Genomic DNA, 19,760 nt, shown 5'->3' with positions numbered 1-19,760 from the left:
GGAAGGAGATATGGGGATATATGTATATGTATGGCTGATTCACTTTGTTATACAGCAGAAACTAACAGAACATTGTAAAGCAATTATACTCCAATAAAGATGTTAAAAAAAAATTATAGTACAAAATAAAGCATCTAGTTAATTCAGTTAAGGAAGTCAAATTTTGTGATGTGCATGTGTGAGGGTGTATGTTGTATAATGTATGTATATGTATGTGCCTGTGTGTGTGTTTAGCCAAAATTACTCCCTAACTGACCTTTTCCCACTTTTCTAATAATTGCTTTACCTTCAACTAGACAAAATTCTATTCATTCACTTTGAATATCCAACTTTGAAGAACTCCCCATTAGGATTCTATCTTTTTAAACCTATTTTTCAAAGAATCAAAAAAAAAAAAAAAGCTAATATTCAAATAGATAAGGTAAAAATACCAATATTTTTTTCCGAAAGTTTAATACTATCTTCATGCAAGTTATCAAAAGAAACAGCACAAAAGTAGGACTTGTTAATTTCTCAAGTGTCATTTTCTATGCAGTTAATATAATAATAGAGCAATACGTACATGTTCTCTTCTCCAACAATACAAATAGCAGAAAGTATTTTTACTATTTCAGTCATCATGTTGGGTTGTTTGGGGTCAACTGCTCTTGCCAACAGTAAAAGGCTTCTTTCATCCCCTAGAATCCTTTGCAATCCAAACTGAAAAAAATTTTAAAAAATGAACTTTCATTCACAATGTTTTTGGAACACATCTTTAATTTTAAAAAGCAACTAAACAATGATTTTCTAAAAACCAGTACCTCCACAGTGAGGTTCTACTTAATTAGATGAATGTTCTTCAAATGCAGTTGTTTGTTTTTTATTGGAAATGACTGCATCTTGGAGTTTTGGTCCTTTGGTCAGATATGATCTCCATTAGCCTGCCTAAAACTTCCATAAAAATTTGGAAGAAATATGGGAACAATCAATATTTTCTCAACAAAGACGAATATGTAAAGCACATACTGATATGATTTTCTAAAGCAGTTCTACTTATGTCACTGGGTCTCCCTGGAGATGTCTGGAACTCATGGTTAAATTCTCCAATATGTTTGTATGGAAAACTAAGTTGAACAAAAAGGGTAAAACGTTGAAAAGCTCTTTTGTATACTACATGCCAGTTAAAGAAGCAGTAGAGGGGCTTCCCTGGTGGCGCAGTGATTGAGAGTCCACCTGCCGATGCAGGGGACACGGGTTCGTGCCCCGGTCCGGGAGGATCCCACATGCCGCGGAGCCGCTGGGCCCGTGAGCCATGGCCGCTGAGCCTGTGCGTCCGGAGCCTGTGCTCCGCAACGGGAGAGGCCACAACAGTGAGGGGCCCGCGTACCGCGAAAAAAAAAAAAAAAAACACAGAAGAAGCAGTAGACCTCTGTATGGATTTTTCCCATACCTTCTCTCTCTTAGCCTCCCTCTTTCAAGCCGTTGTGCTGCATTACAAAAGTTATGAACAGAAAGAAATGGAGCCGGGCTTTTACGAAGTGTCACAGTCAACTAGGCAGAGAAGCCAGACACCATTTGCATTTATTTTCTAGGCTTGAATATATGCATGCAAATGTGCATCATAAGAATGACTAGGTAGAAAAATGTTGAAGAAAGCCCAAAACTCAGGTTTTCACTACATGAAGAAGGTAATATTTTCTTTGACCTTTGTCCCACAAAGTATTTCTCAGATTTCTTATGAAATATGTTTGCTTCTTTTTACAGTTTAACAGTGAAATCCGACAACATTTCATTGGAGCAAAATTGCCATTTCAAGCTATCCTTTAGTTAAACACCACACATTTGAATATTTTCATGGTTCCTAATTTATCTTCTTAAAGAATTCAGGACTAAAAAAAACATAGCTAAAGCTCTTAAATATGACTTTACTCAAGGTCATAATAAATAAGGAAGTTTACAGAGACAAGACAAAGAAAAAGGAAATGGAAGAGACGAGATTAAAAAGAAGCAAAGAAAAACAGGACTATGTAAGTATAAAGGTAGCTGGTAAATAATAAATAGTAAGGAAAATAAGTGATGTGTAAAACTGAGAGAGATGGTTACCATGCAATTACCAAACTTAAAATAACTTTAAAAATCAGTTAGACTGAGAGTGAAATCATTTAATTTTTCAAATTTCCATTTTATTATTTAAAAGTAGTTTGTAATGTGTAGGGACATGCTCAAAAGAAAAATGAAGATATGAGAAATGATGGAAAACCATCAATCTAAACATCAGAGCAATATTACAGCAATGGAAGTTAAGGGACAATGGGTTGCTTTTTATGATCCTAATATTACATGCATTGTATAAGCAAAAAGAGTTTTTGAAGTAGGTAATCAAAACTCCTCAGGGCCAGCAAATTTGATGTATAAGTCATTTCAGATGAAAGTTTCATTCTTTGATTATGACAATTTATTCCAACACGAAATATATTACTGTATATATATATATATATATATATATTTTTTTTGAACGTGTACTTTATGCCCATTGTTTCACACACCTATAATTTAAAAGACCTACCATTTACTCATGTTCCTAGCACCTAGGTGCAAGACATTAACATGCTCTTAACTAAAGCCTAATCTTAGTATAGAATAATCTAAGTTAAACTATCATGTTTTACGCTGTTATTGGGAATGTAAATTGGTACAACCACTATGGAGCACAGTGTGGAGGTTCCTTAAAAAACTAAAAATAGAACTACCACATGCCCCAGCAATCCCACTCCTAGGCGTATATCCAGAGAAAACCATAACCCGAAAGGATACATGCACCCCAATGTTCATTGCAGCACTATTTACAATAGCCAAGACATGGAAGCAACCTAAATGTCCATCGACAGAGGAACGGATAAAGAAGATGTGGTAGATACATAAAATGGAATATTACTCAGCCATTAAAAAAATGAAATAATGCCATGTGTATCAACACGGATGGACCTAGAGATTGTCATACTGAGTGAAGTACGTCAGACAAAGACAAATATCATATATCACTCATATGTGGAATCTAACTTAAAGAAAAGAAACAAATGAACTTATTTACAAAACAGAAACAGACTTACAGGTATGGAAAACAAACTTATGGTTACCAAAGGGGAAACGTGGGAGGGGAGGGATAAATCAGAAGCTTGGGATGAACACACACAGAAGACTACTATTACATACAAGATAGATAACCAACAAGGACCTACTGCATAGCATATGGAATGCTACACTGAATTCTTTTAGAAGATAAATTAGGAACCATGAAAATATTCAAATGTGTGGTGTTTAACTAAAGGTTAGCTTGAAATGGCAATTTTGTTCCAATGAAATGTTGTCAGATTTCACTGTTAATACAGAGTAGTACTAACCTATATGAGAAAAGATTCTAAAAAAGAATATACATGTATACATATAACTGAATCACTCTGCTGTACACCTAAGACTAACACAACACTGTAAATCAACTATACTCTAATAAAAAAAAAAAATCTTGTTCTTCAAAACTGCCAAACTCTTAAGTAGTAAATAATTACGTATGGACATATCAACTTCTGTCTCGTGGGAAAAGGCTCTACAGGAAATGTCACTTTCTCTAGTAACTATACTGATTACAGTTATATCCTGGAAAGCTGTAAGAGTTGACTACTCAAGTCAGTAAGAATTTAGATCAGAGTCCTAATTTTACAGGTGAGGGGACTGATTGGCAGAGAGGTCAAATGATTTTCTAAAGGCCACACAACTTAGTGGCAAATCATGGACTATATTTCCTGATTTCTAGTACTGTGTTGTCTTTCCTTTATTTCTTTGTTTCCCTCAATTGAAAAAAGAGATCCATCTTGAGCTGTGGAGAAGCAATGTTCATTAACTGCTTTCTTGTTAGGTATCAGATTCTGCATAACTTTGTCACCAAAGACTAAGAGCTCAGAAGTTGAGAAATTCTGTACTAGTAATGATGGAAATCTTTCTGGAAGAAACTTCCAAGAACAGCACAATTAGTATATTCTATACGGGAGACTCATGTCAATTGGCAAGCATCCATCTGTTCCACATGCCAAAAAATTCTTTGCTGATACATGTGTGTATAATATACACATACTTATATATAATCCCACACACTTAAGAAAGACTGCAGATTACTTAAGTAGATGATCTTACTGCATTGGCTATTAATAGCTATATTTCACTTCTGGCAAGTTTTGGGTTATTGTTATAATTAGTTATTTTTAATAAATATTTTGAGATTATTAAAACACCATCTAAAGGGAATTATTCAATTAGTGAATTAGTCAGTGGCATTTTACTTATAGGAATATAGCACAAATCATGTATACGAGAGTAACAAAACAAGTTTATAGAAAAAATGACTTTAACTTCATAACCTGAGCAAAGACTACTTTTAGAAGAAAAACCCTTGTCTGACATTCCTAGAGTCCCTCATAATGCAACTGGTATCACACAGGTACAAAAAAAAAAAACCTGGTATGTGCCAGAAATGTCTTTTATGTATGTTAACTCACTGACATTAACTGAACATAAAAAGAAAGAAAAATCTTAACCTTATAATGTTCTCAGCAAAAAAAAAAAAAAAAAAAAAAAAAAATCAAATCATAGCTTTGAATTGTCCTTTACATTAGAATAAAAACTCTCTGTAAGGAAATGGTATTCAACCTATCCCATTTAAATTTTCCTACTACCATGGGAAAAAAGAGTATTATCTGATTTGGGAACAAGACTTATACATTTGCATGATTGCAAAAACCTGCCAATAAATAGTTTGTGAAGCAAAGTATATTTTAAATAATATTTAAATGAAACTCATGATGATTTGCATTATAAAGACCCTTTTGAAAACTGAGTAAGCATCCACTATTTTGCCTGTTTCATAGCGTCTGTCGGGCAAGTTCTCACCTTTTGCGACAGAGGCAGAAATAAATACTACTTACCTTATTGTTCATAAATGCTTTGAGGCACTGAATAAGTTTATACTGATTCTTCTTGTCAATATTTTCTTGCCTGAATAAAAGGAAAAAACATATTATGTTGTGCTTAAAAATGTCCCCCGTGGTGATTTTTTTTCATGTTTATTCTTACTGTTTCTTGTCCAGAAGCTTTTCCAGCACATCCAACAAGAGTCCAAGACCTTCATGGCCAAAGTTGTTAACCCAGCTATTAAATAAACAAGAAAAAAAGTATAAATAAGTTTATATAATTAAAACATTAAATATCCCAAATTAAATTTTGATTTTCAGATCTGTTAATCCTGTCTTTATATTGCTTGTCCTTCTTTTTTCCACTCCCATTGCTTTGAGTATTGACTCTATGGGGATGACTCAGATCCTTACCTCAATCCTAGACTTCTCTTCACATTTTAGATTGCCCATTCTACAGCACTGCCTTGGTTGTTTCACCAGTGTCGAATACTTAAGCCTGAATTTACAAAGCCAAATTTCTCTTCTCCTACGTCTCTGTTCTCCTAAATCAACTCCTCTTCCCCTCTTCCATATTCTGATAATAATACTACTACCCCTTGCATCCTTCAGACTTGAAATACTGGCATAATTTCTTGATCCGCCACCTCTTTCACCTTTGCATTTATTCTGTTCATTCATTTAACAAATATTTATTGAGTTCCCACTAAGTACCAGGCATGTTCTAGGTGATAGAGATATAACTGGCAACAAACTAAGCCCCTACCCTCATGTAGCTTACCATCTACTAAAAGGGAGACAGAGGATAAATAAATAACTATATAATAAAATGTCAATGCTTTGGTACTATGAAGAGAAATAAACCTTGGCAAATGGAATAAGGAGAGCCAGGATGTTATTTTTTAATGTGTAGTCAGAGAAAGATTATTTGATAAGGTGATATTTGAGCAGAGCCTTGAAGGAAATAAGGACTTTCCTAATAGAGGGAATAAAAGCAAATAGGGTGCTGAGGTGGTAGCTAGTGTGCTTGGAATGTTCCAGGATCTGTGAGGAGACCTGTGTGGTCACAGCTGAACAAGCAGGCTTGGAAGCAAGAATGGCAGGAGATGAAGTCTCATGTGTGACAAAAGACTTGAAGACTGATCATGGAGAACTTGATTTGACTTATTGTCATGACCCTACTACTACTCTACTTCTAGAATGACCCCCTTTCATTGTCTACCATTCTAATTTAGCCCTAGTTACCTTTCCTTTAGTATGGCAGAAGCCTCCCAACTAGGGTCTCTGCAGCATCATTCTTTTCTTTTCTTCATTTTATAAAATGCCAGATTACCACAGTCTTCTGTCCAAAAATTTTCTCTGGACTATTTAACACATTTCAAGTCCTGATTCTGATCAAGCCTCAACCTACCTTTCTAGCCTCAGGCCTTAGACCACATGTTCCAATAAAAATCAGACATATTCTCTTTCCTGGAGTCTTCCCTGCATTTCCCTGCTTGACCTCATTTTTCATTCTTTCTTCCCAGAAGGTAACTCCAACTCCATCTCTCCCAACCCATCAAGGCTCAACTTGACTGTCAATTCCTCCATTAATGTTTTTTTCCTGTAAGTCCTCCATCCAAATGCGTTATTTTCCCTTTGAATGCCCGTGTTTGTGCATCTCTTACTACTTGACATTATGATTCATATCACAAGTGTCTTTACCCACCTTTCTGGATTATAAATTCTCTGAAGACTGTTATATGATCTCACTCATCTTTCTGTCTCCCATAATGCTTAGCAGAATGGATTACATATAGTCAACACTAAATATTTTCTAATTAAAATTTAATTAAATTTACTGACTTGTGTGGTTAAGAGAATCAGCAGAATCATATTGTCCAAGAACTTTACAAACGTAAATTAACATACAGCAGGATGCCTGTGAAGCAATAATTAAAATCTATACTCTACATATTTAAACCATGACTATAGTTCAATTCCACAGTCTTTAAATCACATTTCATATGTACCTAAGGTAAAGCTTATCAAGAAGAGACCTAAATTTCTAAGAGACTATCAGTAAGAAATAACAGATCACTGAAGAAAATACATTTTAAAAATAGCTCAAATATTCGGAACCAATCACATCCACAATATATATGGAAACTCATTTTAAACAAATTCTGCTTTAATTTCCACAGCGGAAATGAGACAAAATCAATATGGCATTGTAATGATAATTGGCAGCAAGCTACTATTCAATTGAGGCATGTAATCAACCAGTACAATGAGCTATTTTCTCTAAAGACTCGATAATCAGTGGGGTGGTGGGAGAAGGAGAAAAGGACAACAGCTCTCTAAACATAAAATACTGTATTTAATCTATCACAGAGAGAAATCAGCAGATATCCTAACAGCAGAAAATACCCTACAGCAACCTTAAAATAATAGAAATTCTGAACAAATTTATATATACAGCCCTCAGTATCTGCTTTGGCATCTGGAAAGATGAAATAATCTATGATTTCCTTAAATTTAACACTCACAAATTCTTTAAAGATTCTAAATTTTACCCGTTTCTTTTTATACCTAGTGCTATTAAAGTGATTAGGATTATTTGTTTCTTGGTCTAGGGAAGTGTTTGATACAAGACCATGATTTCTATTTGTTCACTTGAAATCAGTCACCCACACATCCCAGACTGTTTCAATTTGGGCAGTTGATGGTACTTTGGTTTCATTCAGTGAAAATTATTATCGGTCTGAAAAAAAAAATTGGATACAATCATGAAACCTAAGTGTGAGGAGGCTGGGCCTATTTATTACAAAGTAGGCAGTGAAAAGTCTTAACTGAGAATATGTTAGGGCAATGTGCAGAGGAGGACTGCTAAGAGTCCTCAGAGCTTTTAAAGTAGAGAGAATGGGAGTACAAAAGGAGCCTGTAGGTAGGGGAATAAAATAATTATGATATAGCAGGATGACACTCAAGAGGTGAAGAGGAAGGGGTACAGCTAGACATACCTTTTTTTCCTTTGTCTTGCCATTTCTCTGTCTTTAAGCATCAAACACTTTGTAGCCTCTAGCCAAATGCTTACTGTCTGGCTGTCTCTCTATATATACATATATATGTGTGTGTGTGTATATATATATACATATATATATATATATATGTATATATATATATTTTTTCTATATATAAATATACATATATTTAGGTTTTACCCAATACAAAAGTGGCCATGAAATGATTAAGTGGTTTATAAATAAAATGTTGGCTACTGTATGTAGGCAGGAATTTTGATACTGCAACACCAGAGTAAGTATAAATCGGTGGTTCTCAAGGTGTGTGCCCCAAACCAGGGGCATCAACAGCATTTGGAAATTTGTTAGAAATACAAAATTCTTGGGTCCCACCCCAGGCCTAGTGACTCAGTAATTCTGTGGGTGGAGCCCAGAAATGTGTGTTTTAATTACTCCTCCAGGTGATTCTGATGTTCACTCAAGTTTGAGAACCCCTGGCATAGAACAATGGTTTGTTGAGAAGTGGAGGAAGCCTTTCTCAAGTAGGACTCCAGGCTCAAAATTCAAGATTGCTCTAAATACCCTCCCAACCATACTGTACACTCCCACTGCCACAGAACAGAGATGAGGAATCCAGTCAAAGCAAGTATATTTGGTATATTTTACAGAGTCTGCCAATTCCAGCTCTGAGTTATGCAGTACTAACTGGAATATCTAGACGTATAAAAATATAGTTGATCACTCCGTTTAAAATCTGACTCAGATTGCAGAAAAAGATAGATAAAGACATAAATTTTCTGTAGTATCTCGGCTTTGAAATAAGAAATTGCAATTTATCATGGCCCCCAAAGTTCTAAGAGACCCAGAAGCAACAGAGGATAATGAAGAACCAAGCAGCAGAAAAAATGAGGGAGGAAGATGATCTCTTATAATTTCCATAACCACTCTGAACACAAGGTTTTTTCCCTTTCTTTTTATTGGGATATGATTTACATACAGTAAAATTCATCATTTTGACAAAATATAGTCATGCAACCTCTAACACAAACAAGATTTGGAACATTTCCACCACACCAAAATATTCCCTCATTCCCCTTTTGTAGTCAATCCCTTTTCCTTACTCCCAGTTGCCTGGCAACCACTTACTGGTTTGTGTCCCTATAGTTTTGCTTTTTCCAGAATGTCATTAGAAATGGAATCATACTGTATACAGCTTTCAGTGTCTGGTTCCTTTCATTTAACATAAATATTATGATATTCAACTATGTTGTTGCATGTATCAGTAGTCCATTCCTTTTTATCATATGGATATAAAACAATTTGTTTATCCATTCATCAGTTGATGAATATCTGGGTTGTTTCCAGGTTTTGCTGATTATGAATAGAGCTGCTATAAACATTCACATGTAAGTATTTGTGTAAGCATATATTTTCATTTCTCTTGGGAAAATAACTAGGGGTAGAATTGCTGGGTCTTACGATAAGTGCATGTTTAAGTTTTTAAAAACTGCTTTCCAAAGTGGCTATACCATTTGGGACTCCTTCAGCAAAGTGTAACAGCTCTAATTGATCCAGATCCTTCAAACACTTCATATTGTCAATCTTTTTTACTTTAGCCACTCCCAAAAGTGTTTTCACATAAAGAAACTGAGAAGCAAAGTAGCTAACTAACTTGCAAAACATCATTCAACAAGTATCAGTTCTAGGACTCACACCCACACACCTAGGTCTGACTCCAAAGCCCATGTTCATTTCAATCATACCATTAGAAATTACTAACAGGACCAGTACATGGTTTCCTGTAACATCTGGCTCATGGCTCCAGCAATAACTCATTGAAGAAGAATTAGTGGTTGTTCCAGAACTGTATTGGGCTTAAACCTACTTATCTATGTCTAGACACAGAATTACATGTTTTATATTATTTAACAGCTTACTTCATTCATTTAGGTGTGATAGGTACTTTTCAACCCACATTTTTCTTGTCTTTCAAAGTCCTAAGCTTCATAAGAAATCTACCAAATACTGTTAAAGAAAGATATCTGGCAACTCCAACTAAAACTTCCAATCAAATTTAGGTACGGCAGCTTATTGGAAAGAACAGAGCCAGATGTAGCTTATACTTTTTTTTTTTTTTTAAGATGGGCTATAGCCCGTAATCTCATTTCTTGGTATTAACATATTGGTGATTCCGTAATCTCATTTCTTGGTATTTAATATATTGGTGATTTTATGTTATCAAGTTACCTACGTTAAAGAGCTGTCTTCACATGCTACAAATACATGGTGATATTTGTAACCATGACTTGACAGGGGACCAGGTGGAACAAATGAACCACCCAAACAAAAACAACAGAAAGATCAGTGAGGACAGTTAACATACGAGTGAGCAAGAGTCCAAGATTAGATCTGAACTCTGAAAAAGAAGCCAGGAAACTTTTCTAGGGACGAAGAGGACTGACCCACAATGAGACAGTATTTTCTGACCTTAGATATAAAAGGTGTGGCTATATCTATAAGGCAGTCCAACATCCCTATATTGCTCAAGAAGTTAAAAATTAGAGATCTTTTCCCAAGTTTACTCAAAGGTCAGAAAAATAACCCTCCATTCATCAATGGAATATCTCTGTGAGATCGCAGAGTGACATGGTTAAGTGCATAAGCTTTAAAAGAAGACACATCTAGGTTCCAATCCCATCTCTGTCATATTCTAGCTGTGTTATTTTTGATCAGTTACTTAAAACCTCTAAGCTTTAAAATAGGGATGAGAATAGTACCTGTACCCCAGAAGGCCTTTGTGACTATTAAACGAAATCGTGCACAGTGAACTTGTATTAAGATATTTCTGAAAATATTAAAAATCAAAAACTTGAATGCTCTTTAAATCTTCTTGTCCAAAATACAGTATGATTTTAGGCATAAATTAAAGACTCCTTTTCAAAAATATTAACACGTAATAACATTTCATCCATTCATTTACTGAAAAGTATTTTAATTGTATGAAATATGCAGAAGAATCTAAATAGACACTAAACTTCTATTGATTGATTTTTTGGAAAAGATTTCATAATTTAAATAGTTGGCACTCATATCACATCATGTGCTTTCTTTAACTTATTGCTATTATTCAACTTTGTGTATATTCATTACTATATTAATGCTGGCCAATTCACATTGAAATAGACATAGAAATTACAATGGTGGGGGAAGGGGGATGTGGGGAGAGAGAGAGAGGTCTATTTATAGTTCATGCATAATTCTGACAGAAAGATATCAAAATATATCAAGGTTTTAAAACAGAAATCTACCCTAGGCTTTCAGAACTTCTGAGGTCATTATTTTTAAAGGGCCCACTTACACTGATTGGCATGATCAAAGGAAAGAAAATCTTACATTTAATGAAAGTATCAGAGGATTCGTTGAACCCTAAGTCCATGAGAAAGCAAGATTCTCCCCTCTCTAGCTCTCCAGGGCAAAACAAAGTGAGGAAAACTTTATAAATGTGCCTATTTTACGAGGAAATGATGTTCTGCTCCCTCACACATAAATGTAAAGGAAAATCCTTCACAGATTCCAAAAACTTCAACCTTTTATCCGTAAGTTGGATATTCAGACTCTGAATTATTTAATTACAGTTCATGTAAATATAAGTTAAAATCAGATTAGTGGACGGATGAGTTCAGTATACTATATGCAATACAGACATAACAGGAAGTAGTGACTACATGCACATTTATAATTAGACTGTCCAGATTCACGTCTTTCTTTCAAAAGGCTTAAAGCTAAAATTAGGAAGTTCTATCCTGAGTCCCATAAGCAGTAAAGGCAATTGGTCTCATGTGCTGAAGTCCTATATTAGGCATGTCATCCCTTTATCACTGTTTGTACAGTGCTAAAGGCTAGTATAGAGGGTTATGTGCTCTGTACAGAGAATTTTATTTCTCTCTAATGGTGTTCTATTCCCATGTGTAATCTCATACTACAACCCAAATCACTGGAACATCAAATAAAATGAAGGATAGTCCAGAGTTTCTTGGGGGAATTGAGAAAATTGGTAAAATTCTAAGACATGAAACAACTAATTCAAAGGGTTGAGGAGACTTTAAAGATGATTGCAAATGGTGTTTACATATTTTAATACCAGGGAAACATCTCATTTTAATACCAATGTTGCCAATATAATGTTTTCAGTGAAATTAAAACCAAACCTTAGTTATAGGTCCTTATGGAAAGAAAAAGGGTGCTGGGTGATTAAAACCAATGCACAACCCAATGCAAACAGTATCATACCTTCAGTCCACAGATCAATATCTCCAAACAGTAGCCAAGAAAAACCTAGTATTTTCAGCCTTTTCAAAGGATAATTTGTTCAGCCAAATCAACGTCATAGATAATTCCGCTATCAATAACATACATCCGTGAAAAAGTTAAATGTTAACAACAAAAACAACATGGATTTGTATACGCTATGACTGCCTTGGTCTTAACCAGATTAAAAAATATATATCCACTCAGGTCTGTCTACATGAAAGTAAATACAATACCCTTGGGCATTTCAATGTCCTTCGAAACTGTTCATCATGGTAGATTAGTACATGAACTATTTCTGACCAATTTAGAATATCTATTATTTGTAACACTGCCATTTCCAGACATTTGTACAAATCCCTTTGAGGCATGATATTCACTGACCAGTTATTTCACCTGATTCATAAAAAGGTTGAATATGTCAATTTTCCAGCTCTCAGTGGTTTTGACTTCAGTATTGAAACAGATTACAATTTCCTTAGAAAACACCAAAGAAGACACTCCATCTTTCCCTATATCCTCTGTTTTTTGCTTAAGAGGGTTTTACCTGGCTGCATTTATTCTCCCCATCAGGTCTCATTGGAAAAATCCTGCTCTGCTTCATGCTACTCACACATTTTTTTAAGAGTTGCTCACAACAAATTGTAAATGCCTGAGTTACATATAAAAATCTCCTGAGGGCAACAGTTTAAGTAAAATTCTCCCTCAAAGGATAAAAGTTCCTTATTTATTAAAATCAATTTCTTAAGCTCTCAAAATTATCAATACTTTGGAGATAGTCGTAATGGCTTAAGTCCAAATCTGTTAAAATGCCCAAAAGGCTATCAAACAAAGAATATTTTCCTCCCCACCCTCCTTTAAAAAGTATTCTTAGAAAAATATAAGAGATGGTCTTAGCCTAATGTAATGATGAAAACAAAATGTACCAAAAATGTGCGTGAAATTAAAAATAGTCTTTAATCTGTAGTAAATAGAGGGGAAGCAGGGAGAAAGAGCATTCCAAATATTCAAGCGAAAGCCAGTCATATTTTAAATTTTCTTCATATGTTTGAAATTGTGAATATAATTATGTTAGCATACTTAAGTCATCTTCTTAGTGATATAACCAGTCAAACTTATAATAAAATGTTAACTTCCACAAGAAAAATGTATTGGTTTATTTTCCTAAGCTAAGTAATAAAGTTAAAATTCTATCACACACTCCACAGGACATCCAATTTCTTTCAGTAGTGGAATTTTTTTAAAATGAACTTACTCCAGGAAATCACATTCCTAATTTATAAACCCTGGAAATGAAAGAGAGCTGACACCAAGTTTATCTGTTGTGAATAAGGTAAGAAGTTCTTTGAACGCAAGGAGGAAAACAGAGAGGTATTAGCACATACCGCCACACATTTCCTTTTTTCCTACACCAATCTGCATGTTATACTAACTGCTTCTGGTGGGCAGCAGAGAAGGTCAATGAATGCTCTTTCATGGTAACAGGGGTAAGGAGAGTTGAAAGATAATTGCTATTTGATGACTGAACAACAGAAATGCAACAGTCCTTCTCACCTACCAGGTGCAGTTCCAAAAACATATAATTAAAGACTCATTATAGAGTGTGATAGCTATGTAGACAAAGATCAAAGAAATTTAATGTTCCTGCATATTTTTAGCACAGGATAACTGCAACCAAACCACAAAGAACCATTTCTTTGGGTCCTCATGGTGGATGTCAAAAAATCTCAGCAAGTTCAAATGTTTTATTGTCTCAGAATGTGATCTGTAATGGTAAATTTCTGGTCTTTTCTAGTTTATCTTTATATAATATTTTAAAACCCCCTTCTCCTAAAACTGAGAAAGACACTATGGAAATTATGTGTGTACCTGTATTTACATATGTGCACTCTTAAATATAGTTAAACATCTTAATACATCCAACTTTAATAAATTTTTTCAAAACATAATCATTGAACAGTGAACAGTCAAAATCTTTAATAACCCCACATTAAACCCCGCGAGAATTGTTAAGGCTTATCTAACACAAATTAAACCAAAAAACTCACTATTTTTCTCTTCCACAGTGATATAAATCATCTAAAGCAATGACAACAAAACAATAATAATAACTGTATATGACATACAGATAAAACCTTTATAGGATTACAATGCAGTATAAAGCCTCTAAGAAAGAAATATTAGCCTTCTACTATATTCAAGCTGCCTTGCACTCACTTTCAGAAAAATCTAGAAACATAGCCACTCCTAAAGTTACATATTTGATAAGTCTTTCAAAACATACGAATGCTTTTTAAAGAAAGCATAATGCTTTAACTGCTCCAGTAACTTTGACCTCCTTCAAAAATGCAACGACTCTCTTTTCAATTGGAACAGTTAAAAACCGAAACAAACACAACTTAAATTAACAACAAGGTTTTATCTTCATTTATAAACAAACCTCTACGAAAGAACATGCACTCACAAGAGTAGCTTTACTGGTTGTGAAATTAAACTAAGTTACTCCATATTGGCTCCTTCATTTTACAGATGAAGAAAATAAAGATTTTTATTGACTTGTTTTAGAACACAGAGCTTGTTAATGGCAAAACCAGGATTGGAATCAATCATTCCTCAGTCCTTACATACCTCCCATTCAACTATATTATCAACAATTAACAAATATATCACCAATTAGTGGTTACAAGTTTTTTGGTTATTTTCCTTTCATGAAGGAATATTGGATGAAAGTTAAAATATATTCAAATATCATCAATGTGTATATTTAGATGTGAAAGCAATATCAGTGAGGGATTTTTTAAAATTATTTATTACGGATTCTATCAAGAAGCAAGGGAAACTTTAGATAATAAACGCGTTGGGGATATCCAAAAATATACTTTCTTTCTTCTTCCCATATACCAATAAATAAAATAGTTAACTTGCTCAGCACAGATGCAGAGCCCTGCCATATTGCAACTCATTATTATAGATTGTAGACATACCAGTGAAGCACAGATCTGTAAACATCCACTTGAAAAAAATGTAGCAATTGTTAGTTGATATTTGGCCTGACACAATAATCAAGTATTAGGAAGCACCTGGAAGAAATGGAGCCATTCAACTTTAATTTGGGAATAACAGTTCTTGGTTAGCCTTACTTGCTTCCTTACCCAGCACTAATGAAGCTGTCAGCCATCTTAAGATTGCTTCCGATGGAGTTCAGAACACAATACCCCAAAATATGGCACCCTGGCATAATAAATATCTTAAGCTGAAGGAGTCAGAGAAAAGGGCAGAACCAAGAAGGTCACTCTGACCTCACTGCTCCCCAACCCAGCCCCTTCTTCCATGAAAGCAGGAGATAAATCTCCCATGTAAAAGTTACCCATCCTGCCTGTATGTACCACATGAAGGAAACGCATTCTTATCATCCGAGGCAGGGAACTGAGGATGCAGAAGACTGTATAAATAAACTTTGTTAAACTAATCCTTATCGTCCTAGTTACTTCTTCACCATTTACTACCCCTAGCCCAAATCCCTTTGTCTTGTCAATTTCTCACAAATTTGTTTTTTCTTTGTCTAAAAGGCATAAAAGCTTCTGGCTTTGTTCAGTTCTTTGGGTCTTCCTCCTCTTGTGAAGGCTCCTATGTATACGTAAAAATTCAGTAAAATTTGTATGCTTTTCTCCTGTTAACCTTTGTCAGTTTAATTTTCAGACCCAGCCAGGGACCCTAAGAGGGTCAAGTAAAACTTTTTCCTCCTCTACACTTACGGCTAACTTCCTTAACTTCTCTATCCCTCTGTGCTTTGCCTTGCTCACTTTGGCTATAACAAACAAACCCAGTGAACAGTGAACTCTGCTGGACAATCAGTTCCTCTGTCAATTCCTGTCTGCAAATGGAATGAGGCCTGAACTAGAGTATTGACAATGGAAATGTAAAAACTACGCAAGAGATATGGCAAATAAGAAAATGGGCAAGTGTGATGAACAAGGAGTCTCAAAGATGACCCCAAATCATATACACAGGGCTCAGAGCCAAATCCTTGAATAGATGGACGGGTGCTCTAAGTCCAGAATCGCGCTTACCTAAGCTCCACAGTATGTGTTCAGCATGGTGCTTGTATCTCCACAGTACTATTTGATAATTCATATTTATCTAGCATCCCTCCTATCAATATGTTTCAGAAATTTCCAGCCACATATTTGAAAAATCCATATGCATGTATAATTTGTTCTTGCCCCTCGAAATTAACTCCTCTATAGCTGTCTCTTCTTAACTTTTATTACTCCAATTTTCCAACATCATTTGAAAGAGTTGAGAAATGCATGAAGGTGAATGCTTGCATCAAACTACTGTCATCAGCAAACACACGATTCCAACATGTAAAATCAGTTCTGTCATTTATAAACAATACTAAATAATAGCAGAAACCAAAATTAATGAAAAGCTCACATGGTAACACAGCACAGCGTATCCTGCATTCTATTCCTGGGAGAAAGTAATGATGAGGACATAAACTGACAGTTTTTTTCAAGATACAAAACATGTCATAAGGTCAGAGAATATCCCTAGGGCAATGTCCCATACCACTTACAATTAAAATATTTTGCCATTTTAATTGATGCTTATAATGTTGACCTCAACAACACTACAAAATTCTTAAGCATTTTCTATATCAAAGAAAAATGCTTAATATAGTTTTAGTGCTGGATTCATTTCAGGGTATTCTTATTCTTTGACAAATGCTAATTCACATATGGAAATTTATGATAACTCAATTTTTTAAAATCCATTTAACACTCCAGTTTACTTTTTGATGAATGAATGTTGAATGCACCAATTTAAGAAATTATATCCAGGTAACTCTCTTGGAAGTTGGTATCAAGGGTGGTATGGTACCATAGCCTTGCCCTAAAAAAAACCTATAGCAATACTCAGTACTCAGGCAGCACCCTCCAAAATAGAATTAGACCAAATCTGCATATTTTCAGTAAGCTGGGTGCTGCAGAACAGACCTAACAAATACGAGTGGGTTGATTCTCAGCGTATGAAGGTTTGAGATTCACATTCATATGGCAGACTACTAAGCTAGCTATCTCACTTGAAGCTGATTTACTTTTTCAAAGTACAGTTATACTGCCTTCTATGTTCTCCCTTCATGGATTCCATCTCAACAGAAGATTTTCAGGTTTAAACTGCCCGATGTGAGAGGCCACACACCTACAGCTTTACTGACCAGGTGGGACATCTCCCCAAATTAGCTGCCCATTATCTAACACCAATCAAACTGCTGGGGTCATAGAGCAAACACTGTTATCTAGTGCACATGGATCTTCTTTCAATCGACTACACAGAATACCTGCGCTCCAGGTGCTAGCTGGCATCTTAATTGTGAATTGTCAGCTATTCGGCTCCTATCAAAAGTCCAGCAGAGATGATAGATATTCCAGAGGGAGAGCCTCAGGGACATTACTCAAGTACACCTTGGTAGCAGCTTGGATTATGGGGAAGCTGTATACCAGTACTATTACTCTGGGTCTTTGTAGAAATATGACTTTGTGGTTTTTTTTTTTTTTTTTTAAACTCAAGGCCCCATGGAGGAAATGGACATCCACAGAAATCCTCTGTACTTTATGGAAAACTATCAAAGACTCACTCTACTGTGTTGTTCAATACCCCTCGTTTAAAGAAACACAAAATAAAATTCTCTGAGTTTAGAATCAGAAAGAATGTCCTTCCCTGAAAAATAAATGCACTGTCATTCATCAGATAACAGCTATGTCTGTCAATACTCTGCCTTTTTTCCCCTTGGCTATGGGGAAAATTGGAACTATTTTATACTCAAATCACTACCTGACATTGTCCTAGACTTTTTGAAAACTACCACGTTCCCGCCTTACTTGGAGCTTGTATTTTTACCCTCATCTTAATGGTATTGGGATATCTGCACCTCTTACTGAAAGCTGCAATTGCTTTAGTAATAGTCCCATAATAATAAGTATATAAAATTCTAGTATGTGTCCAAGACCTTTAGTTAACTTAATTCATATAAACCAAAATAAAAATATCTCAAACGACACATATTTATAAGCTTTTTCTTCCCAAGGCTAGTTTAGAATATACAGAAAATACAATAAAATGCATGTTAAGATATTTTTAAATGGAAAGAAGTCCACCATCTATTTAGAAATCCATTAAACTATTGTGCCTAGACTCTGCTGCTAGATTTTATATACCTTTATAATTACATATCCAGTTACAAGTTTCTAATTATTTTAGACAATTATTATATATACATATTGGTTTTCAAATTTAAAACACATCATTTAAATGAGAAAATGCATTGCCTTGGTGGAGCTTCCTATATCATATAATAATAAAATAAATACCAACATAGGAGCCATCATTTATTCTACTTTAATGTCTCTAACATTTTCCCCAAATGAAACAATACTTCAGAAACCCAAGTCAGTATTTGCTGTTCCTATGTTTTTCTTTTTGAAAATAATATAGGACACATAGATCTAGTTTGGTTCTATTATGAGATATAATATTGGATCTGCCTTAAGTTAAAATTCTGTTTTGAAGCTAATATTATATAACTAAAATTCAATGTCACTGAATATTTATGGGACCAACTTAGCTAAATGAGCCAACATGGTTGCTGTTAATACAAATTGTTGACCAAGATTTTAAAAGAAAGCATACAATTTGACATAACTACTCTGAATTTACTATTTTCTAGTCTATGTAAAAATGTACTAGGGTCTTCTAAAACGATTTATGCATTTGCAAGTTAAAGTGAACAAATTTAAAATCAACCCTGCTTTCGCAATACTGCACATAATGCTGCCTTATGAGATGTGCTCACAATTTTAAGTCCTCTTCCCATTTCTGCACCATAAAAAATTGTCCTCATTATTCTGCTTTTCATAAGTAGTCCAGTGCAAAATGTTCTTAGAGTATTGATCTGCATCTAACATTATATTAACTTTCTAAGTAGTGTCAGCTGCTTTGCCAAGCTTTTAATGCATTTAATATAGGCTGTTCAAATAGTTATTAACACCCATAATTCAGAAAGCACTTTCCATTCCTAATTTGTATTACTGTCAAGAGTCAGCTATTTTCATTACGATGATTATGTTAAAATGCATATTAATGTGTTAGAAAAATATGTTTAAATCTAAAGGGAAGTTCGAAAATATCAAGTAAAAACAAATATGCCAGAGGTAATGCAAATAACTACACCTACAGAAACTCTAAAAGATATTTTATCTGTTTTCACCTGCTTGAAAAGATTGGCTGAGGAAGCTCTCATCACAGAAAGGAAATATACACACTATGCCATGAGTTTGGCAGATAACTAAGATTCCAAGCAAAACAGAAAAAAACAGTTTCCTGGTGGGGTAATATACCCTTCAAGCTATAAGGCAATTTCAGCAACAACTCTGAAAGAATTCTACACAATCACAACTCTCATACTATTCTTCAAACCAGTATTTCTTGTTTTTGTCATGTGTTGAGA

The 19,760-nt window shown here is 34.7% G+C and overlaps 1 protein-coding gene across 15 annotated transcripts in view; it reads right to left on the bottom strand.

Annotated features, from left to right (window-relative positions):
* DIAPH2 (diaphanous related formin 2) overlaps nt 1-19,760 on the bottom strand; it is a 919,875-nt gene that overhangs the window by 685,000 nt on the left and 215,115 nt on the right. For all 15 annotated transcript variants that reach the window (XR_008616350.1, XR_008616349.1, XM_055081634.1 and 12 more), the window contains 3 exons: nt 5,104-5,178; nt 4,956-5,025; nt 563-699 (listed from right to left, as the gene is read on the bottom strand). Coding sequence is in view for 13 of the 15 variants with exons in the window: in XM_055081634.1 (XP_054937609.1) it covers nt 563-699; nt 4,956-5,025; nt 5,104-5,178 (282 nt within the window). In the remaining 2 variants the exon portion in view is untranslated. The remainder of the gene's footprint in view (nt 1-562; nt 700-4,955; nt 5,026-5,103; nt 5,179-19,760) is intronic.

The sequence above is a fragment of the Physeter macrocephalus genome, chromosome 21 (assembly GCF_002837175.3).
Source record: "Physeter macrocephalus isolate SW-GA chromosome 21, ASM283717v5, whole genome shotgun sequence".
NCBI classification, from domain to species: domain Eukaryota; kingdom Metazoa; phylum Chordata; class Mammalia; order Artiodactyla; family Physeteridae; genus Physeter; species Physeter macrocephalus.
Note: the sequence above shows the minus strand (reverse complement) of the source record. Positions and strands in the feature narration are given on the sequence as shown.